At 42.8% G+C, this 24,033-nt stretch overlaps 2 protein-coding genes across 9 annotated transcripts in view; both read left to right on the top strand.

Annotated features, from left to right (window-relative positions):
- Positions 1-535: 535 nt before the first annotated feature.
- On the top strand, positions 536-6,189 carry krcp (kelch repeat-containing protein). Its single transcript, XM_069716981.1, has 13 exons — positions 536-798; positions 985-1,146; positions 1,265-1,346; positions 1,533-1,592; positions 2,054-2,282; positions 2,597-2,695; positions 3,301-3,432; positions 3,528-3,715; positions 3,801-3,997; positions 4,089-4,183; positions 4,322-4,376; positions 4,699-4,796; positions 5,507-6,189. Exons 1-13 carry the CDS (start codon positions 737-739, stop codon positions 5,731-5,733), a joined length of 1,686 nt encoding a protein of 561 aa, XP_069573082.1. The 5' UTR covers positions 536-736; the 3' UTR covers positions 5,734-6,189.
- A 5,875-nt stretch (positions 6,190-12,064) lies between these two features.
- Positions 12,065-24,033, top strand: part of mark2b (MAP/microtubule affinity-regulating kinase 2b) — a 50,604-nt gene continuing 38,635 nt past the window's right edge. For all 8 annotated transcript variants that reach the window (XM_069716987.1, XM_069716990.1, XM_069716991.1 and 5 more), the window contains exon 1: positions 12,065-12,514. In XM_069716987.1, the coding sequence (XP_069573088.1) occupies positions 12,464-12,514 (51 nt within the window). In that variant the 5' untranslated portion in view covers positions 12,065-12,463. The remainder of the gene's footprint in view (positions 12,515-24,033) is intronic.

A 24,033-nucleotide genomic window follows, 5' to 3' on the forward strand; every position in this document is an offset into this window, starting at 1 on the left:
AACACGGACGTATTTGACGCTGCTAGAGTAGATTAATTATTCAAACTCGATTTATTATCATGGTAATTTACTAATTTCATGTTTTTCAAATTCGTCGGATTTTCTCATTTTATTTTAACGTCTTTTTTATTTTTATTTCACGATGACATTCGTCACAATGACGCAATATTTGTCTCACAATTATTTTAATGATCTTTGTTTTCATTCATTGATCTTCTGTATTTCAAACTTTTCGCTGAACAACATTAAATATATATTTTTTTACTGTGCTTTTATTTGACGCGTTTTCAGATTATGATACCGCTCTTTGAACGCACCTTTTGTTGCGTCTCTCGAGCGCTGCTGAACTCAGACGTTCTGATTGGCTTACGTGAGGCGCACGTGAGGCGCCTCACGCCTTTGAGTGTACTCGATATGAGTATCGCGTCGTGCAGAAGGGGCGGAGCTCTTTGTCTGTCCTGCATTCGACAGCGCGTGCTGAATTTGTGAGGAGACCCCGAACAATAAAACAAGCGCACGCTTTTTTTTTTTTTTTTTTTTTACCCAGAAACTCGCGCGGAGTTTAGAAACTGTACAAACAAGCGGTGGCGGGAGATTTTGTAACGAGAGTGACGGGGAGATATAAGCGTTTCCGATATTTTAAAATAGTGTCTGAATAAAGAAGGAGAGCAGAAAGAGGAGGTGGGGGAGGAGGAGGAGGAGGGATATCAGCACTTAAAGTGAGGAAGTCGCAAAGATGGAGGATTTCGGGGTTTATGCGGTTTTCGGAGTGAACGGTCCGCCTCAGAGGCTGCTGCGGTGAGTTGAAATCTTTGTTGGCGCCTCTTGAAATGAGCCGTGTCTCCAGAAGAGGTTTAACCTCTCTGTTGTTGTAAAAAATAATAAAAAAAAATAAAAACACGCGCCGAGAAAACAACTTCCATCTCGAGTCACGTGTTTGGAATAAAATACGTTTTCCGCGGTCTCGTTTTTTTTCGTTGGCAGAGCCGGAGGGTCGTGCAGGGTGTCTGTTGCTGTTCCCCCGAGTGTCCGCCAGGTGGTGCTGTTCAGCAGCGGCCCGTGGGGGGACAGGATCTGCGTCGACGCGCAGCTCGATGACGCAGATCGGATCCCCATCACGATAGGAAAACTGACTCCTTACAACAAGTAGGTCCGCTGAATGAAACCACGAGATGTTATTTCTGTAATTAAAAAAAAGAAGCATTACTGAATATTCAGATGAACAAGCAGCGTTTCGCTGATTTCTGCTTGTTTCCTCCTCCAGGTGTCTGTCATGGGAACAGTGGGAAGAGGACACGTGGACAGACAGTGTCACACTGAATGTCAACCTGGTGGGGGGACACCTGGTAAATATCAAACTCACCTGAGGTCTTAGGACTCGGAGACACGCTGAAAAAAAAAATCCAAAGAGCTCGGAGAAGTGTTGTTCCCCCTTTTGGCCAAGCCATCAGCCGCTTGATGCAGAATATAAAACGGTGTATTTTATTGGAGTGAAATGTTAATATTTATGCGTTATACGTTTATTTTCTCAGTTGAAAGCAGATTGGTCGGAGCCGGAGCTCATGGTGGCGGTGACGGAGTACACACCCAAGGTAATCTGACAAGGACGAACCGGCACTAATAGTATCAGAGAGAAACAACACATCAACAATCAAAGCATTTTAATTCTTAAAATTAGTTTTCATAAATATTTTTGTTCATCATTTTGATTGGCTGACAGGAATTGCATTCAAACGCTGTAACTTCCTGTATCCGCTTCAAACTAAAAGCTCTCGTTTCAAAATAAAAGCGCCGGGTTTTGGCGTCGTCATGCGTTCTTCTAAGCAGCCTTGTGGGTTCCTACATTTCCTATAATTCTCGAGAAGAAGGTGCAGTCTGGTCTGTTGAGGAGAAACTGGCTCATCTCGTTTAGTTTTCCTGTCTAATTATGACACCGCGGAGGCCCGACGCTACACGAGAAAGAGATGTAGTGATTGTTATCGTCGCTTTCTTTTGAAAGTTCAACATCAAATGACACCCGACTGTTTGTGTCATGAACTCCGTGGCGTCCCAGGACGCCGCGGCTCCCCTCGCAGCCCGAGAGCTCAACGGCAAGAGGAAGAGGGAGGAGGAGGAGGGCGACGACGACGACAACAAGGCTACGAAACGGGGTGACGAGGAGAATGTGTGTCCGAACGGTGCCGCGGACAAGACCGCGCCTTTGCGAAAGGTCAGAGGTCAAAGCAAAGGTGGCCAGAAGCTGTGTACTGGCGGAGCAGGCGCCTCGAAGATGAAGGCAGCAGGTGAGCGAGGCGGTGTTTTGTGATGTTGCTTTATTTGGGCGTGAGATGAACACGTTTTGTGTGTGTGTGTGTGTGTGTGTGTGTGTGTGTGTGTGTGTGTGTGTGTGTGTGTGTGTGTGTGTGTGTGTGTGTGTGTGTGTGTTTGCTCGAGGCGGTAAAAGTGTTTGTACAAAGCACCGTTCTTCTTCCAGTGTGATAATTAGTGCTGGAGACGCTCCCGCCGGCTCGCTGTGGAGGTGTGAGGCGTCTCTTCGCGTGTCCTCCTCCTCCTTCTCCTTTCAAACCTCCTTCCGCTCTTCCCCGTGTTGCTGCAGCCAGCGGAGCGGCGGAGACGCACGCGACGGTGGGGAGAGCGCCTCCTCAGAGCGCCGCCAGGACGAAGAGCAGGCCGGCCAGGACTCCCACGCAGCCCGGTGCGTTCGCGCCCGCCGAGCGCTCCCGGTCTCTCCCGGGTCTTTCCTGATTTTGAGTAAATCTCCCGCAACTTGCCTCGTCGTCAAACTTGAACTGGAGAAGCTCCTCTTCAGGTTTTGTACGTTTTCGCCGGGTTATCTGAGAGTCGCCCGATCGACAGAATACACACACGCCACAATTTCACTGACAGCTGGAAACCCACAGACTCGGACGGATCCTCTCTGGACGGGCAGGTGCTCCGGAGGGAGCCCGTGCCCTTCGTGAGAACGATTTTCGTTCGCCTCTAACTTTCTGTCCGGGGGATAATTTGACACGTGAAGCCACGGCACAGCCGCTGTCTTCAAGTTTTGTGTTCGGTGGTTTTGTCCGACGACGTCGTGGTTATGAAATCTGAATTTTAGCAGTTCAGCTGCTCGTCCCGTTGCCTGACAACACCGACGTTCTACCAGCATCAACACATAACGTATTAACGGGGTCTCTGATCGATCCGCGAAGACTCCGTTTGACTTTCGGGTCGAAACAATTCAAATCTGCAGTTCAGAAGTCTGAAACTTCTCTCGTCGTTGTCCTCTGTTGACGTTCAACACACTTTGTTTTGCTGCAGCCCCGTTGGTCGGCCCGTCGGGCCGCTGGGGTCAGACGTTGTGTCCCATCGACGCTCAGACAGCCTTTCTGATCGGAGGGCAGGGAGCCAGGATGCAGTTCTGCAAAGATCCCATGTGGAAGCTCTGCACAGGTCAGTCGGCTGTTCACAACCTTTTTACAACCCGTTTCAAATCCGAGGTTTGCTGGAGCGCGTGTCCATGTCGGAGTCTGTTGTCTGTCCAACAGAGGACACGTCCTGGGTGGCCGCGGAGACCCTGGCTGAGGGTCCGACCCCCGAGTCCCGGATCGGCCACACGGCCGTCTACGACCCCGACTCCAGACGGATCTTCGTGTTCGGAGGCTCCAAGAACAAGAAGTGGTTCAATGACGTTCACATCCTGGACACTCGCAGCTGGAAGTGGACCATGGTGGAGGTGCGTGCGTCCACCCCTTGTTTGAGTTCCTGTGGGGACTTTTAATGCCGTTTCCTAATCTCCTCCTCCGCCTCTCCTCCTCCAGGCTCAGGGTAAAGTTCCCCCGCTGGCCTATCACAGCTGCAGCATGTTTCGAGGGGAGCTGTTCGTGCTGGGAGGAGTGTTTCCTCGGCCCAACCCGGAGCCCGACGGCTGCAGCGACTCGCTGTACATCTTCGACCCCCACCTCTCCATCTGGTACCAGCCCATCGTCACGGGAGACAAACCCTCCCCCCGCTCAGGGTAACACATCTTTCTCCAAATCTGTCTTTCGCAGACACACATTTCAAACATGTCCCGTCCAGCTCTGCAACGTCATTTGTCTTCCTTCCAGTCACTCCGCGTGTGTGATGCAGGAGAGGAAGATCTACGTGTTTGGTGGGTGGGACACTCCTGTCTGCTACAACGACATGTACATGTTGGACCTTGGTAAGCGACACACACACACACACACACACACACACACACACACACACACACACACACACACACACACACACACACACACACACACCAGCACATAACTACATGCACAGTTCAAATGTCCCATGTTGTTGTGTCTCTCAGGTCTGATGGAGTTTTCTGCCGTTAAAATGACGGGGACGGCTCCCTCTCCTCGAAGGTACACAACTACTAATACAAATACTCCATCCAGACGCAGCTGGGGCTCCAACCTCATTACAACATTGCGTCTACAAAGCATTAATGTTTAGTAAAGCTGAGTCAGCAACTAAAGACAAGATTTCTGAGACATTTGTCTTCTTCAAATTAACACTTTATTGTTTTGGTATCGGTAACAAAACTCGGGTATTTATCCGCAATAGTTTCAAGAAAGTTAAAGCTGTGTGTGTGTGTGTGTGTGTGTGTGTGTGTGTGTGTGTGTGTGTGTGTGTGTGTGTGTGTGTGTGTGTGTGTGTGTGTGTGTGTGTGTGTGTGTGTTGCAGCTGGCACGGCAGCGCCGTGCTCTCAGACACACAGTTCCTGATCCACGGTGGTTACAACGGAAACAACGCCCTCGGCGACGCCTTCGTCTTCGACACCGGTGAGAGGCGGCTCGCGTCCGAGGAAGGAGGCTCGGAGCCCGTTTAGTAGCTCGGTTGCCGTTGCAGTTATTTTAGAGAGTTATCGGTCTTATAGAGATGCTTCCAACTGACAATTTTTTATTATTATTTATGTATTTAATAATTACATTAGGGTAGTAAACCATTTCATTTTTCCATTACCATTTCCCAAACACTAATGTGACGTCCTAAAACCTTTTGTTTTGTCCGACAAGACAATCCAGAATCTAAAAGTATTCACTTTCCATTTATGTTGTAAAACAGAGGAAAGCAGAAAATCCTGCTCATTGATTAATCAGATATTTAGTCCAGACAGTTCAAACTGTGGTTACGCAAGAGTCTTTCTGACAGGCCTAATAATTTCCCTCCGAGTCTGACAAATTGTTGTTTAATTTTACTTTATTAGACAGCTATTATTAAATATGGACATGCCTTTACAGGGATGGAAAAATATGTTGTTGTTGCAAGTGTGCAGTGACTTCTGGAGTCTTTCCTGTGAGAAGAAATTGCTAATTGCTAAAACATCCAACTCAAGAAAGCATATTTCTATTTTTTTTCTCAATAATAATATGATAATGAAAAATGAACGAACAGGAACGCGTCCGTGACGCCTTTTATATCTTTCTATCGCTGCACCTGCTCCATTCGTACCCGCATTAATGAAAACGACCTTTTTGTTCGGTTGTTCCAGACACCAACAGCTGGACGGAGGTGACCCTCCCTCGGCTGTCCGTCCCGAGAGCGGGGCACTCCGTGATCACCATGGCGACGGGCCACCGCTTCTCAGAGGAGGACGTGGAGACGAGCGGCGGCTCCGGCGGCAGGACCCTGCTGGTGTTCGCAGGCGGAGACAACGAGGGAAACTTCTACTCCGACCTGACGACTGTCGCTGTGGAGGAACTGCTCGGCGCTATTTAAAGAGAGTGAGTCAGAGGTGAATCCTCGCTCCCTGACTGCTTGTGAAGCTATTTTCTACACCCCCACACCTGCTTTTATTATTTATATCCCTCCAGTTTCTCTTGTTCTTTTCCTTTTTGGTGAAAGGGCCCTTTCTTCTTTCAAATATGTGCTTTAAAAGTTTTCACAGTTTTATTTGGAAAGTCTGCACGTAAAGTGGATCTCAAGTCCAGCTGTGTTTTCTATGTAGTGAATAACGGCATGAAGACACAAAATAAATAGGAAAGGGATTCTTCCCGTTAGTGAAAACAATGATCCTGGTTTTAAACTTTAACTTTTTTTTTGTACATACATTTAAAACTCATCAAATACTTGTTTTTCTCAGGTACAATTTTTATTTCTATTGTTTTTTTTAAATTTTTTCTAATGGTTTGTATTTTATTATGTTCAGTAATAACATGTTTATTTGTTATCTACAATCTGTCAGTAAATTTTTTTTATCTCAGTTCATGCTCCTGTGTTATTTCATGTTGCACTTGGTTTCTGTTTTTACTTCATAAACATTTGTCTTCGGAGGGTAATTCTCCTTTTAAAATTGACATTTTGTTTTTCTAAACAGCGTTATCGTGAACGCTCCTTTTCAGTCCGCCGTCAAACTGAGGTTTACTTTCTACAGTCGTGTGTTACACTTAAATGAGGTTTGACACTTGAAAGCAAAACGACCCGTTAATAACGTCCCTGCTGACTCGGCGCTAACACGGAGCTAATGGGACACTCGGAGAAACACTGATGTCATCTTCAAAGAGCTAAATGGAGACTTTTTAATAAAAGATTAGTGCAGCTGGAGAGGGATTATCTTCTGCTGAACAGCTCTTAATGGTGTCGTGAATAAGGCCGTGTGTTAACTTGAATATTTTTTTATTGGCTCAAACGTGACCGACAGACTCGTGTCTGGTAACATGAGGCTCGCAGAAGTGTTTAATGCCTGAATCAGCTTTAAGCTCTCAGGTCGTGTCTTCTGAACCCGGGGGGGATGATATTATTTGTTACAGATTTTGTATCTCACTGAAAACAACAGTCAGAATCATTGGAGGGCATTAAACCGGTTTCACCGACTCAGCGGTATTTCCTCTGGTGATGCAAAGGAAAGCCTGGCTTCCTCTAAATATCCAATGAAAAACTATTTCCAAATCTCTCTGTTAGTCTTGTTGATGTGAAACTTTCAATTCTTTCATTACAAATCATAAAATGTTATTCATTGTGCTCGACGGGCCACAAAGAGGTCTTCATTATTCATGAAATTAATGAATTCATTTGTTTTTCAAATTGGAGCCTGTCTGATCCCTTGAGTACATCATGTTGGATTGTCTGTACACAAGCCTGCTTCTGGCTCTGCTTCTTCTGCACTAATTCAGCCCACGCTGTGAGTCAGCAACTTCCACAGTGTGTCGGGATGAGCTCGAGGCGTTCACTAATTTTATGTTTGTCCCGTTTTCCTGCCCGCCTTTGGACCGTCCCTTCGTCAACCATCATGCTGCTGCTCCGTTGACATTATCTGGCCGGTTTTATGCCCGGCTCGGTTTTAAAGCAGCTGTTCCAGTGACGTACCCCCACAGTACAGTACACAGCTTTGGTTTATCTAATTTAGTCTTTTATTGAACTTTTAATTCTACCTCTGGTGTTTCCTCACTGGAGATTTGTGTGATCTAAGACGAGCGATAGTCGTAGATCTTATTGGTTTGTGAAGTCATGTGATTTCAACATAACTGCATCCTGAGCACAGACATAATTAGATGGATACATTAATAATTTCTCAATTGATTTTTTTTCCAGATGACATACCAAGATATTAATAATTAGTGGGATATAAAATGGCAAATATTGAGTTTTTTTTTTTTTTTAATCATAAATCTACATATGCACATTATACATGCAGTTACAGTATGTTCAATTTAAAAGATTAATTAGGGGAAGACTTAACATTTTAATTTGCTTTTAAATGTTGATTAAATAAAATAAGAAAGCTGACCAAGTAAAAGACGGATCCTCTTGGTTGGTTTTCTTTCTATGATATTGTAAGATCTTGACCTTATAATGTAAAGTGCCCTGAGAGGACTTATTTGTATTTGGTTCTGTATAAATAAAACTGAATTGAATAACTGCAGTTTACCCAGTAAGCATCTTTATAAAACAAACTGTTTTTTCCTTTATTTACAGATTCTTAAAATATGTCACCCAAACAAACATAAATATTTTCATGCTTCTTTCTCACTGGCTTCCCAAAATTGTGAAATCAATCTTAAAAGCCGAGTTGTTCATCATCATCATTTAGATCATGCGTGTCACAATGTGATAGAAAAATAGGGTTCTGTTTTCATCAGATGTCTCCGTGATAAATATTTTAACATCACCACTGAGCTACAGCGACATGACCAGGATGGATTTTTTTTTTTTTTAAGAGATAAACTGAAAAGACTGAGGTGTGTTTATGAAGCTCTGCCCGGAAAATGACTGACTGCATATTAAAAAGCACTGTTATTGCAGCCTCAGTGCAGCCAGATACATTTGGCACCCTGAAGTAGGAGACTGGAGATGAAAAGGCTGTTCTGTGTTTTAATGCTCATCCAATGAGACTTTAGCTGCAATTAACAGGCGGCAGATCAGCCTCCGTACTCGGTGGGACCAAATATTTATGAGGGGACTCCAGGGAACAATCTGTGGGATATGTCATATCATATCAATATGAAATAAATATGAAATAGATAGATAGATAGATAGACAGACAGACAGACTGTATTTATTCATGCTCTTATTTTTTTCTAAAAAATGATTCTCATCTATCTTATTTTATTGTATACGTGTTAGTAAAAAAGAAAATGTCTTACTGTGTTTCACCTTTTTGTGTTTCTATGCTGCTGTCATGACTACATTTTCCCACTGTGGGATTAATAGAGTCTAAGTCTCGCTATATAGAGAGATAAACAGACAGACAGATAGACAGACAGATAGAGACATAGATAGATAGACATAGATACATGTAATATACTCATGTGTCCTGCAGGTGGCGACATTTCCGCACTTTTCCCTCTGCAACGCTCCTAAAATGGTTCATGTCACCTAAACAAACTTCTGCCACTGAGTTCATATTTATAGATATATTTATTATTTTTAGTTTAAGGGTTAATCTGACTATCTGAGGTATGTTCTGACATTTCCCCCCAAAATGCTGTTCCCACTCAGGGTGTTTCCCTCCCTCCTGTGATCCACCATTAAATTGGACACGCTCCAGTACACTGAGAAAAAGATCTGACGTGCAGACTTGTGCCAAGTCGGGTTTACGCCTGGACTGATAAGAGATGTCACAGGAAAGGGCCGACGATTCGACTGTAACGAGGTTAGTAAAGAGTATAGATGGTTGCTTATTTGTTGAAAACACTGTAATAATCCACATACCCCCTGAAAACGCTCCCTCCATCATCAGGGAGGTGATTTTTTTTTTTTTTTTTTTTCTTTTTCCCCTTGATTCATCGGGAAATCCTGCCAGTTGGATGCTCTCCCAGTCGTTCCTAAATGGCCTTTCATACCCTTTCATTTCCTGAATTCTTTTTTTTTTTTTTTTCGACACAACATCCTCCCATTGTGTGTAAACGGTGGATATTTGGTACAACGACTCTGCGGACCTCCTAGTTGACAAGAGTTCAGACATCACTACCTCCAGCAGCTGCCACATTATCTTTGTCGTCTACGGCTGTTGCTAAGTAACTTGAAAACGTCTACGCCTGCTGTCAGCATCTCACACGTTTTGGAGGGGGGGATATGTATTTACATTTTAATTTGACAGCTGAGGTGGCAAAGAAGGCCCATAATTCAACCAGATCACGGCGTAGTTTCCTAATTGAATATGGACACAGATGAAAATCAAACAATGAGGACAACAGGGAGGAAAAAATAGGAAGTCTTATATGACATAATGATGAAACTATCCTGCAATCCTGCTTGTTGAGCGTGCTGAATCTTAACAATCCACTACACTGGACAGTTCAGTGGGATAAATGGAATTTGTGTATTTGTTCATAATACAATACGTCCCTGTGTTAGTCAAAAAATAGGAAATGACGCCTGATTGGAAACTTGTGTGACTTAATGAACGAAAGAGAAATGATGGGGTCAGTTGTCTCTGGCGTGATCTTGGTCCATCGGTGGGTATGTTGTGTGTAAAAGACCAAATTCTTTGATGTGCAAAGGAAGAAACTAGCAGGTGAAAGGATGCGACTCCATTGTGGAAATATAATGCAACTTTTGTATGATGCATGATGAACCATATGAATACTGCAGAACTGGTCTCCAAAGAGATATAAAAAGAAGAAAAAAGGGTGTGTGTGTGTCCGTCTGTAATATAATGACATGATGGATGTTGTTTTAGATTCTAATGTGCAACTCTACGCTGAGAAAGTAAACATATGCATGAATATGTATGTTGAATATTCATGCTGTATTTGCTGGCAATTCATTTGGGGTAGTTTTTGTGTATTATGTGCGACAATCATTATATTTTATCATCTGATCATGTGTAAACTCAAAATCTGCAAAGAAACTTGTCCAACAAATGTAGTGGAGTAAAATAATATTTCCCCCGACTGCAACGTAGCAGCGTTATAAAAGTGATCAAATCAGAAATGCTGAAGAAAAGTACATCGAAGCTGTACTTGAGTAAATTTACTTAGTTACTCAAATAGTAGGGTTAGGTACTGTAAAAGTTAAAGTCCACTATTTATGTATTATTATTATTATTATTATTATTATTATTCTAAACACTGACAGATTAACTTCTTTGGGGCAAAACTTTAAAACTAAAGTTTGGGCCTCTTAAACAAGACACCGGATTAAGCACCGACGCAAGACCTAATAATTTGTAAACAATCAATTTTCCCAGGAACAACAACAACAACAACAACAAGTGCCGGACCAGTTGAACTTCTGTCTTCCCATTAACCTCCGGCTGTGGAGAATGCGTGGTGGGGGGGGGGGACGACAACAAACAACAACAACAACCCCCTTTGCGCACCTGCTGTAACACCTAAACCTTTGGAGGAATGTCGGTCGGTAAAGCTCGGAAAAAAACGTCGAGTGGAGCCGAACGCAGAGCTCCCTCCTCCTCCTCCTCCTCTCCTCCTCTCCTCCCTCCCCTCCCCAAAAAAAAAAAAAAAAAAAAAAGAAAAGCCCTCCTCTCTCTCTCTCTCAGTCGTGGTGCAAGCAGCAGCCATGTTGCCGCGAGCTGGTTCCGGTATCAGGGCAGGATCGTGCGCATAGACTCCAGTCGGGCGCAGCTACCTCGCCTTTTCTCCCGCGACACACACACACACACACACACACAACACACACACACACACACACACACACCTCCTGACAAGAAAAGAGCCAACAACAACAAAAAAAAATGTCCCGATGATGGATTTTAACAACTCGACGACGACGAATCCTCCATCGGTCGGCCGGTCACCGGGATAACAACAACAACAACTCGACAGGACGGTGGTTGTTGTGTTTGTATTCGTCCACGCTGCACTGCAGCACCGCTGAACGACCTTATTCAAATCACGCAGCAGCACCAGGAAGAGCGCCGGTGGTTTCCGTGGATTTTGGGAGTTGTTTTTTTTCCTCCTTCTCCTCCTCCTCCTCCTCCTTCTTCTTCTTCTTCTCCTCCTTGTTGTCTCCTGTGGCAGGTTCGCCGGGAGGAGGTGGGGGGAGAAGAAACACCGCTAACGAGGTAGCTTCGCCTCGGAAAGAAACCCCCGCTGATATTATCCAGTAAATTAATCCTCGTTTTTCTTCACCTGCCATGTGACCTTTTATTTTTTTCATCGGATATATATATTATATATATAATATAATATAATATATATATATATATATATTATTTGTTGAATTGTTCCGAGGGAGTTGAGGAAGGTCGAGACCTCGCCGGGAATAACTTTTGGCCTGAAAGTTTGTAGACGACCTCCTCCTCCTCCTCCACCTCCTCCACCCTCCTCCACCTTCTCCCCCCTGAGCCCGAGAGGAAACATATTTCTGCCACATAAAGACTTAAGAGAAGAGGAGACAAGACGACGGCTCGGATGGTAGATTTTTTTTGTTGTTTTCCTCCTCTCCTCCTCCTCCTCCTCCTCCTCCGGCTCCCCTCGGGACGTTAAAAGTTGAGCAACCTCGCAGGTTAGCATGTTAGCGAGCTAATTGAATTTCGTTCAATACCAACGGGACTTTTCTCCGAATTAGCACAAGCAGCCGTTAGCTGGCCAAAAAAAAAAAAAAAAAAAAAACCGTCACCCGTACCAGGCTGTCTCCGTGCTCACCGTCGACGGGGGACATTAAAAAAATAAAATAAAACGCCAGTTGGAAAGCTGAAGGGGAAAAAAAAAACCCACTTGTTTTTGTTTGTTTGTTTGTTTATTCCCCCCCTCCCTGCTCGGTGCTTTGTTGACAAACATGGGACGTACGCTTGCTGCTAAGCTAGTTTCTAGCTTAGCTGGCTAACTCGGGCTAGCGGCTGATGTGGGATTCAACTTGTTGATTCAAGGGGCTGCCTGTCTGTCGTGCTGGACATCTGTTGGGACATTTTGTTGTTGTTGTTGTTGTTGTTTTCTTCCTCCACCATCGAGCTGCACGCGGTTTTAAATGAACAAAAGACACTGACGGATCGACCTCGGTTCACTGGTCCTTTTCCCTGTTTTTCAACCGACGAGTCTTTTCAAAGATGTCAACAAGGATCCCGCTGGCGCAGGTCATTGAAAACTCAACTGGGCAGGTAAGATGTGCCTTTTAATACACACACACATATATATATATATATATATATATATATATATACATATATATACACCTTCATGATCTTCAGTAGGAAGGTCTTATCTGCTTTGGAGAAAGGCCCTGCTCGGCCTCGTCTCTACTTTTTTTTTTGTTCTGTCTCTTGTTGTCTTTGCCACACAGCAGTGATTCACCAGCTTGCCTACGCACTCACACTGGATTTCCCACTCCTTGCAGAATAGGAGAGCAAATTTAGGTTTCTGTTTAGTCTGTGTCTTAGGGCCATGTCCTCCTACTTGACTTTTTTTTTGTGTGTGCCACTTTGACCTGTTGCGGTACATATACAACCCTGTGAGCCAGCTCCACACGAGTCCTACAATCTCTTGTCTTTCTTATTTCCCTGCAAACACATGCGTGACCGGCGTTTTGTTTATCCATTGTAACCTGTCAAAACAATCCGATGTTCTTGGGTAATCCCTTTCCCAAATGGAAAGTTTGTTTTAGGAGATGAAAATGTACTTTTTTTTTTTTAAGTTCACGATAATATTGATTCTTGCGATTTTCTCCTTAAAACTCCCTGGAAGGACGAAGTCCCGGAAGAAAAAGTTGATGTATACATTGTACAGGGAAGCCTTGTCATTATATCACTTGTTTTTTTTGCTGCAAAGGAGAAGCATTGGTTGTGATAATAGTTAAACGATCATTCGGCGTTTGTTTTTCGAAATGCAAAGTTGTAAGAAAGAAACGAATCATTCGTCGATTCATAAATTAGTATTACACAAAGGTGTTAAAAGCACCCGTGGACCAGAGATGGATTTAATATCATAAGTAGGCCTGTTGTTCAAATTGTCTCCAGGATGTTCAATTCAAAATGTTATTTCTGGGTTTGAAACAGGTGCAGAGTGTGATTGAAGGTACTTCAACATCACACAAACAACACACATCCTCTTCTGCCCCAAAACAAAGCTCCTATCCATGTGCTAAAGTGCTCCTAAACTCCTTATAAATCCCAGTTTATCAAGTGCAAAGGATTGCTAAAGCTCTCGAAACAGAGCGTGTGGTTCCCGTTTCTCGATTCAAGAGCCTTTTTTTTTCCATACAGCTGATTATAACAACACTCTAGTGTGCTTAAAAGTTTAAAAGCCAAAGAAAACCTGAGACCGTGCTGCTTGAACAAAGCCCCTTCTTCCAAGACTGCGGTATCTGTCTTAATCTCTGAGACTATTTTGTCTTGTTATGAAAAAGCCGCACACGCTCACATGAAAGCCATTATAGTTTCCAGTAAAGACTGTGATTTGCATTACTTGGGACAGCTGTTGACAAGCATCACGTGGCATTTGTCTCGTCAAATGGAAAAAAAAAAAAAAAAAGTTGTGTCTATATGTTGACAGTGTGGCCGGTGGATGGTGTCGGCTCGTGTTAACCTAAACCTATTTCTATATTTGTGTTGCTCGGGTGTCAATAGGTACATGAAAGTAGCTGCAATTTGGTGTGATTGTTTTCGCAGTTTGCCGATAGCTTTGATGAGTGTAGAAACGAAAATAGAGCAAATGTTCATGCGTGTAAAGTATTTTATTAAAATCCTTTGTGAAAAATGAGTTAATGCCATTGGTTTGTCAACAGTGGTTATGAATGAAATGGAACAATAAATAAGGGGAGCGTTACCTAATGGCACTTGTTTTTAATTTGTCAAAGGAGCTTTACCCATTTTGTCAAGCAGTTTTCTCCGTTGAAAGCCAAAACCTAGATGTGAACAGCCAATCAGACGAGAGACCTGCTCTTATCAGCCAATAGGAAATGTTCTTAGTGGTGGAGACTCAAGGGTTCAAAGATTATGTCTCTCTTTGCTTCTTGTAAAAATGAAATGCTGACAGAGCTTATCTGTTGATACCATGATCTGTGTGTGTGTGTGTGTGTGTGTGTGTGTGTGTGTGTGTGTGTGTGTGTGTGTGTGTGTGTGTGTGTGTGTATATGTGCGCGCGCACCGGTACTGTATGTCCAACACAACACGTCACTGCTTCCATTACAGTGTACAGTGAGAGCAGATCCACAGTTACACTGGCGTGTAGGTGTAGGCGAATAGATACACGCACTCAGTGACACATGCATGTTCTTGCGTGGATACACCCTTTATGGGATCAGAGGTCAGGAATAATACAGTCAATTATATAAGTCATTGTAGCTGCATTGTAGTATAAATGCCTACACAGAGATAGAACATCTGTTATTTCCAGAGGTGTTTTTTTTAATTAATTAATTTATTTTATAGAGTTGATGTCAGTTAAAGTTTGGTGTTTCTTGAACATACTGGTGTTACACAAACTTGTACAAACACACGAGCGTTAACGCTCAGTATTAGCAAACTTCCTCTCTAAATTCAATGAGATAACTGTCTTGGCTTCTGCAGTGGAACTTGGAACAAAAGTTAGACTTGGCTCAAGTTTAGACAGTACAAGGCACCATTATGATCCAACAACACGCTGTTATAAGCAAATACTCAAACTCCATACATCGCTGGTTAGAGTAGTGTTCAGCATTCGGCCGTGAGCCGTATGATGATCGAAGCTGCTGTCAAAAGATTTATAAAAACCTAACTGCAAACTCCAAACTGAACTTCTGCCCTGTATGTCCTGTTTGTGTAACCTTCAGCAGCTCCTTGTGTTGTCTTGATCTACTGCTGTTGTCGGTTTGAATGCATCCACGTCCATCCCGCGAGCACCCCGTGAGGATTTAGAGGTGGAAGGAAAAAAGCTTGGGGTCGCGGCAAATTCTTAACTGGGTTTGTAGGCTAAAGGTCACAGATGGATACTCCCACACAAAATGCAGTCTGTTTTAAAGGCCATGTATAGAAAGCCCCTTTGGTGTCAGGTCTCAGGATACAGGACAAAATGGCACCGGACATGAGGACGGGACTAGCGTCGACATGACTCTCTGCTCCTGTCAGAGACCTAAGTGTATATTTTGATCCGGTCAGCTGAAGTGGTGGTCGGTGAAAGCAGATATTCTCTTATTCTCGGCTCATATTTGTGGAAAAGACTGCTTGACTGAATGGACACGTCTATCTTTACGTTATACTCTTGAGTTAGCCGTATTGTGACTTACTTTCTTTGGCTTGGAAGTTTGTGAGCCCTTTTTTTTTTTTTTTTTTTTTTTTTACACATGACTGAGTTAATGGTTATAAAAGTCTGGTGGGGAGGGGGAGGGGGGTTAAAAGTTACAGATGCAGACAGCCTACCATGTAGTGACCATGAACAGTTGCTGAGCACATATCATAAGAGAGAGCTGTCACATGTAGAGAAGTGACTTCTGACATATTTGTGACGGCGTAAAATGGCAGAAATGTTGAGTGGCTTTGATCGGACGTGTTGCCGTTGTGTTATGCAAGGCTACATGCTGGCTGTTAGTTTGAGGAACCTATTTGAATATGACGCTGTTTATCAGTGCGACACCAGCTCAGCTCTGAATACCTGGGCTTTGTACATAACACATGTTTATCAAAAAAATACCAAACAGAGAACCTATTTTGTCTCGGAAACTATTTGAGCATAAAATATTGTCGAAAATTAGGTTTAGCGTCCATTTTCTTGCAAACGTGTTCACCGTGAACAGGTTTGTACTGTTTGTCCACTTCCCTACACACGATCAGTTAATTGTCTGATTTCCTGTTTTACAGTGTTCCCCCTCTATTCATCGACCCACCTCTTTTGACACACTAATGCCGCTCGAAATACTGGTCTGCCTCTCCAATTGTTATTTCATCCTCCATGTCATTGTTTGGGTTGTTGCACACTAGCTGAGCAGGCTGGATCCTTCCCACGCTGGGGAGACATTTCCTCCTTGTAGAAATCACGTTGTGGGGGGGGGAAGGCAAAAGGAACTAAACTATAATTAGTATGCGACTTGAAAGTTTACGTTGCATTTAAAAAAAGGTTTATTTTCCTCTCCATTCCCAACGCAACAAAAACAAGGAAATGAAAAACAAATCCAACGATGAAGGCATAAACACACCAGATGTATAAACGGTGGTACCCGTAAAAACAATGCAAATGCCATTTTCCACACATAAACTGGCATTTATTACAGAAGAATATACACACCTCAGGTAGTGCACATGGTTTTGTAGAGCTGGCAGTGGCCGAAATGATGACGCAGAGATTAAATATAAGTCAAGACACAGTTGTTTACTTTTTTTTTGTTTTTTGTTTTTTTAAACCAGTTTCCTTGATTATTACTTTTGAAGTCTCCACAGCTATCTGTGAAAACTCAACCAAAGGAGGTTTCTGTTCAGTAACTGTTTCAGTGATGCGTTTCATCATTTGTTTTACAAACGTTTGAGCCCTTATTTCCCCACCTAATGACTTTATAATTTAATCGTTAACTGTGAAAACACTTTTGTAAAGTCTGGTCCACGATGAGCGCTGTAAATTCATTGTTGAGCCTCCTTATCACATTTAGCACAATTGATGAGAGCTATCACTGTGATGACTGTTCACGCATATAGTACATGTGATAAATGAACAGTACAGATACCGTAAATGATAAAAAACCCTTGTGTAACGGCTGAGCAATTTTCTTTGTTGTTTTTCTAACAGTCAATTCAAATCAGTGGTTGAGTAGGTACGATTGTCAATAGATAAATAGAACTCCTTTTTTTTTTTTTTTAAATAACATTTCTGCATTTATAGTAAACTGCGGGAGAGGAAATGGCACTTGTATGTGGGTACTCCAAATTAGTTGAGGTTTATAAAACGTAAAGCGACATGTATTATTATTACCAACCTGACAAAAAGAAGAGTCCTGCATTTTTGTTTATTCAGCGTTTTAGTTGTGAATCGATAAAGCTTTATGCACCTGGCCCCTCAGGAATCCTAAATTACATTTCTCCCTCAGTAAAGTCTAGAAAGAGTTCCCTCAACAGTTTCATCGCTACTGTAACAGGAGATTTAAATTTGACTGTAAATTTGCATTTAAATAGCACGGCTCAAACAAAACCTGAAGCCCACGAACAGCATCAATCCGTAGTGCTACTAGTGGTCAGAAACTCAAGGGTATCTTTAAGGTTGAAACTGTCTCGTAGCTAATTAACAGGAGCTAAAATTACAAAACAGGCTGCAGTCACAGGAAGATATAAAATGTGGCTGACCTTTGTCTCGTGTGGTGCATATTAACCAGGGAGTCTGACAGCAGCCGTTAAGATGTAACTTCCTTCTACTGAATAGCAAACGAGTGGAATCAGACAGTGTCATCGTCCACTCATCCAGTTGTCATGCAGCTCAATCCATGTCAGAACTTGCTTGGCTGTTATCAGGTGTGCTCGGTGGCAAAAAGTATTTTTTTCTACTGTAATGTTAGCTTTTTATATATATATATATATATAAAAACAAACATTTTATGAGCATTTTAAGGCCTTAACATTTGCCATATTTTTGTACAGTTACCATGGCTACAAGTGTCATTCTCCGTTTGCGTTTAACACGGCGTTGGAGGGGGGGAGGGGGGGGACACACTGTTCACTTTTTCATACACACCGTGTCCATGCCACAAACAAACAAGCCAACATCAACATCCAGAGTGCTCGATCATGTTACATCACCATCCCTCTTCCATAAATGTCCCCCTGCTTCCTGGATTTTTGGAGTTTGTCTCAGCTGTTTGGTAGGCACTTCTTGTCCAACTCTCTGTGGACTGCAGATGAATGTAGTCCATAAGACATTTATGCTGGTGGAGGAAATGGCTCTCCTAAGCTAGAGGCTACGTGTCTGACTCAAAGGAAGCATGCCGGTCATTAAATAGGCCTTTGCAATACAAAGTTAGTCGTTCATTTTTCTGGTCGTCTTGCCGTTATTGTTTTTATTTGTTGATGAAAAATGTGACACATTTATCTGTAGTTCTTGTTTTAAAATGTTCATCTTTATTTAGTTTTAGTTTGTTGGGGAAAAATAGCTCATGGATGACTGCTTTTTCTTGAAGTTTTTGTTATTTACACTGGACTAGAATTTATCTTATTTTATTATTTTTAATTATTTATTTTTTTTGGGGGGGGTGATTTTGCCTTTTTATATTGTCAATTAACAGACTGGAGAGAGACAGCAAACAAGTGCAATGAGAGAAATTGGTGTAACATTCAACAAGGATCCTCCCAACAAGGAATTGATCCATGGACCTTGCAGTTATGTGGTGTGTGTGTGTGTGCTTTAATATTAAGGCAGCCTGATCTCTGGATTTGCAATTGATTTGCAATTTTTCCTGAATTTCTGAATTCAATTCCTCGTCCTGATAGACGTTATTTTCACGAGAACCTAATTCCTGTATCACACGTTTGCAATGGCGTTGCAATCCATTCATCCATCTAAAATGTATTTATTATTTTATTTAAGAGTATTGAGTAGAATTCATGCTGTTCCTCAGCAGCAGTTTCTGGTTTGTTTCAGTTTGACCTTTGTAACCTGCACCAGGACCGAGAAAGTGAAGCTTGCAGATTCAAAATGCTGTCAAACACCACGGCAAAAAAGACAAAGCCAAAAAAAAAAAAAAAAAGCACTGTTGGATATATGAGTGTAGCTGAGCACAGTTTGATGTATTTCACCTGACACCTTGGGAGTGTGAAAGACAGGCAGAGTCTCCCAGCAAGCTGGTGCGCTGGAAATTCAAGATAGATGAGAAAGAAGCTCTGAATGCGCGAGTGTATTGACACGGGTGTGCTGGTGCCGAAGACGGGCTTTAATATTCCAGTGATCACCTTTTTGCCTGTTTTCATTCACGCTCCCCTCGAATGAGTCATCATGTAAGCAATCTAAAGGACGCACACTAACGCTCGCACACTGTCGCACACGCATGCACGTTGCCGTCAACGCCCAGGAAACCATAAATTAGGCCTCTCTCTTTCTTACCAGAACCGTCACTAGGCAGATGAACAGAAAGACAAAGCTAGCCAGAGCCCTAGCAACAGAGAACCTGCCTCAACACACACACAAGATTATTCACTTCATCACGTTCACATTTGTTCTTGCCGACAAGCACACACACACACACACACACACACACACACACACACACACACACACACACACACACACACAGAGAGAGAGAGAGCAGCCCCTCGTTTCTCCCTGACACACAGACACATACGGTTAATTGGATTGGAATGAAATTTTCAGCCGTTTATACTTTGAGGTCCGGTGGACACGGGAATATAGGACGAGCAGGTTCTGTGTAGGTGTTGAACCAACAATGGGGTGAAATTCAGAGTGTTGTGTGCGTGTGTGTTGGATTGTGTCTGTATAACAGGGCAAAACAGGCCTTTCCAGTCGAGCCGAGCGGTAGGTGTGGCAGCTAACTGTAGACCTGCGAACTGAAGGACTTGACGTCATCCAGGTGAAGAAGTGTGGATTTTCCCTCACTGCTTCGATGCATTTCTGCTGCTCTGTTCAGTCCTTTGATGTCACAATGCCGTCAATACTTGGACGTCTTCCTGCGATCTAATGTGCGTTTTGTTTTTGTTTTTTTTACGCGGAGATGTAGACTGTGGCCTTTCGAACTATCATATGCAGAAATAAATGGGTCAAAGAACAAGGGGAAAACTAAAACAGATTATCGGATAAAAGTTGAATGTAAATGTACAAAAGTGTTTTTAAGCGCACAGCTGGTGGCAAGTGTTCAAGCTGCCATTGTTTATGACCTCAATAACTAGTAACGCTGCTTATTATCCGAACATATCTGCCCGATTTACTTTCCTGACTTACCAACCTACCTGAAAATGCTTTTCGTTGCCCAACCTGGTGACCTGCTTGATTCTGAGCTTCATACCATTCGAGTGCTGCAGGCTTAGCTGCAATCATTGGAGGAAAGTTTCTGATCTCTGCTTAGTCCCACACAGTCTGGAATCCATTCGGGGGTAAAATTAGGTTATTCGAGGTTCAAATCAGGCAACAGAAACCTGCATTAAGCAAGTCACCGTGATCAGGCTAATCGTTCTCTCCGTTTCATAAATTCAGTGTGCGTCCAAAAGACAATACAGCCTCGCTACTTTGGATCCAAGTGCTAAATTGAATGTCTCTCCAACACAAATTGTCTCTGTTTATAGTGGTGGCCATCGCCGTATAAAATTTCTAGTTTTGTATTTCTTGTGCTGTTGGTGTTAATTCCTCCAACAAATGCATTGTTCCATTCATTTTCTCTCAAAACAGCTGTTCCAGAGTTCCCACAGAGGCTTATTTTGAGTGGGTTAGCTGCTCAGATGGTGGCCAATATCACTTTATGATCACTGGAGTCACTGGATGACAGCCAAACTCACTTGATATGGTACCTCTGCTTTTTTTTTTTCTTTTTTTCCATCGTATATCAGCATTTCAACTTGTTCTGGCGTGCGCAGAGGTCATCTGTGTTTCCGGTGAAGTGAAAACCTGTATTTCATCTGTGCATCCGTCAACCATTCAAACCAGCCACCCTGAGAGAGCCACACAGACCTGTTTACCCCGATGGCTCGCATGCACCACTTCACGCCCACGGAGTTGCATAGCAGCAGAACGAGGGCACACAAGAACGTGCAAATGCAGTGTGTCCCAACTGAGACGGCGACAGAGCAAACACAAGCTTGGAATTGATTTGAAGTGCGCGCGCGCGCACACATACACATACCTGGTGAGTTAGGATACCCCAGCTCAAGAGAACACACATGCACACAACAGTACATTCACAGTAAACTGTGACCCAGCGTGACACCACCTCGCTAAAGTAAGGGGCCTCTTGCAAATGTACTTGGCCTCGTGTGGTGGCGAGTATGTTCGGCTGGTATGAATATACCAGCTGTACTGTATGTGAGGCAGTACCCTGCAGAGCTTCAGAAGAGAATATATTCCATCAAAACACTACGCCCCAGCCTCGTTTAACTGTGTTTTCTATTATGCCTTGTATCAGAAGGACTGTCAGACAGGTGCAGTAGCATTTCTCCGGGCTAGGCTATTTGGTAGCTTTTAAACTTTCCTTTTAATTTCCCTTTCATTAGAGCGGTTGCAAAGTTATTCTCTCTCTGGGTTTCCTCATAATTAGTAGGTCTAGTTGGGAGCTGTGGTTTCAGGCTTACTTACCATGAAGCAAAATATGGTGATTAAGAAGATAACAACTTGCTGCTACTCTGTTTAGTTAGATTTAGTTTTAACCGTTACGCCACTGTATGGTAGTATTACGATCCTGGAAGCTAAATATTCCCGTCCAAGGACAACAACTTTTCTTCAGCATAATTTCTGGGAACTTATCTTGGAAAGGGGAAAAAAAAAAAAAAAAAAAAAAGAGTGAGGGATGGGTAGGAGGGAGGGAGCCAGAGAAAATATAGGAAGGACGAGGAAGATATAAACCACTATCGAGATAGAGGGCAGGAATTAGCAAGCGACAAATCTCCATGGCAACGCAGCCATCACGACCTAAAGTTGGGGTGGGTGTGTGTGTGTGTGTGTGTGTGTGTGTGTGTGTGTGTGTGTGTATATATATTCATAAAATAAGAACAAGACCCGTGTGTTGCAGAGCCTCGTTTTTACCATGGCCGACATATAAATTTATAATGAAAATGTCATCATTAATAGAGCACGTGTGAAACAGCAGTGCAGCTGTAAAGGATATTGGCAAAGAACAGTTTGATGAGGTAGAAAAGTAAAGTTTCACAAATGTTTCTTTTCCAGCATTACCAGCCTTAAAGTCAAGTTAAGCCCATTTGGAAGGTGTTAATTATTTATTTTTTTTAAAGTTTAATTTAAACATGTAGAAGTGTAGTTAAGGAGGAGTGCTCTCAATAACTACAGATTTAACCAGACTCTAACATGTTATACTATTAATAACCATATTAAGGAAACTTAATCATGAGGTCGCATGTGGCCGACATCACAGCAGCTCTTTAAAATTAACTCAGAGGGTCTGACTCAACAGGATGTTTCAGAGTAAATGGTGATTATTTTATATTTTGCTATTAAAAAAATTAACCATCTTTAATTGGCAGTGTTAAATTATAATAAATCAAATTTGATATTGATTAGAAATGGATTCATTTACCATACCCATCCCACATTTCATCACCATACATGGTACTTATACTCTTACTCTGCAAATAACCTTGCATCTTATTACTCTTAAATTAAACTCTTTTTTTTATGACTATCCCGTAATGTAACAATTGTGTATCTTCAGGTGTTACTTCATTTTCCATGTGTAATGCATAGCTAGAGTAACTGCACAGGTATCTGCTCTCTGTCCTGTTGAGCCCGTCCTCTACAGTGACAGACGTTGTCCTCAACAGGAAGGGACGCAGTGGTTAACTTGTAGTTAATTATTTCAAATGAGGGGGAACATTGTGATTATATTTAATTGTTAACAGCAGTTTGTGACGTGGCAATCTGAAAAAAGCGACACGGAGAAATAGCTACCAATGAGTCACAGTTGCCAAAGTTGGCAGGAAAGTACCCATATTTCGATCGTGTATAATTGCAGGAATAATGTGTCTGCGTAATTATACCTCATATTTCAAAAATCAAAAGCACATGATGAAATCGTTAGGCATATTTCACACAATGCAGATTTATTCACTGTTTCCCACTAAAAACAAGTGGCTCAGCTTCTGTAGTGAGGACCAACAAAGAGAACTGACAGATATTAGGTTCAGCTGTGATTACAGAGTAGGAGGTTAATGTCCTTAATAGGTTTAAGAAAAAGTGGACAGAATATTTATCTGGAAGCCTAATTACATGTCTAGTTGGTAATTGATCAGTGATCAGGCAGTGCAGTAAACAGGAAGTTCTGGAAGGTGTTTTAAACTCACCTCTCACTTTATTACACCCCCCCTCCCAAAAAAAAAAAAAAATTAGCCTCTCTGCTGTAGCTGACGTTTTTGCCCATGTTTGCCTATCTTGCGTTTGGTTTCAGCCGCCTCTTGTTAGTAGTGCGTAACACCTTCACTTTCGTAACTGTACTGTGTAAAGTTCCATCTGAGTGGCTTCCTCCCAGAACTCAGATTAGTAAAGGTCAGTGATAATGAGGCCCGAGTCAAAACACACCCAGTGCTACCTTGGATTAACTTCACGGCTGTGTGTGTGTGTGTGTGTGTGTGTGTGTGTGTGTGTGTGTGTGTGTGTGTGTGTGTGTGTGTGTGTGTGTGTGTGTGTGTGTGTGTGTGTGTGTGTGTGTGTGTGTGTGTGTGTGTGTGTGTGTGTTTTGGTCATGTGCAAATGCTTTTATTTGCAGTGTGGCACTAAATGGCTTTCAGCTGCAACCGTCTTGTCAGTGACTTTTCATTGTGTGTGTGTGTGTGTGTGTGTGTGTGTGTGTGTGTGTGTGTGTGTGTGTGTGTGTGTGTGTGTGTGTGTGTGTGTGTGTGTGTGTGTGTGTGTGTGTGTTGGAGGGGGGTCTCGAGTGTTGGTCCGGATATAAACAGTCTACTAATGGTCTCCACACGGTAGACCAAAAAAAAAAAAAAGGCAACATGCTGGCCACACGGTAGCTGGTGAAGTTCAGCGCAAACGGCGCCTTACTGTGTGG

The sequence above is a fragment of the Brachyistius frenatus genome, unplaced genomic scaffold (assembly GCF_029030835.1).
Source record: "Brachyistius frenatus isolate BFR_SWC_R1_liver_20210118 unplaced genomic scaffold, ASM2903083v1 Contig_166, whole genome shotgun sequence".
Lineage (NCBI taxonomy): Eukaryota > Metazoa > Chordata > Actinopteri > Embiotocidae > Brachyistius > Brachyistius frenatus.

Excerpts from the sequence above, each read along its gene's own strand:
- krcp (XM_069716981.1), top strand. The coding sequence starts at position 737 with ATGGAGGATTTCGGGGTTTATGCGGTTTTCGGAGTGAACGGTCCGCCT. Across the intron at positions 2,696-3,300 it reads CAGGACTCCCACGCAGCCCG|CCCCGTTGGTCGGCCCGTCG; the intron begins GTGCGTTCGCGC and ends GTTTTGCTGCAG. Across the intron at positions 4,184-4,321 it reads CATGTACATGTTGGACCTTG|GTCTGATGGAGTTTTCTGCC; the intron begins GTAAGCGACACA and ends TGTGTCTCTCAG.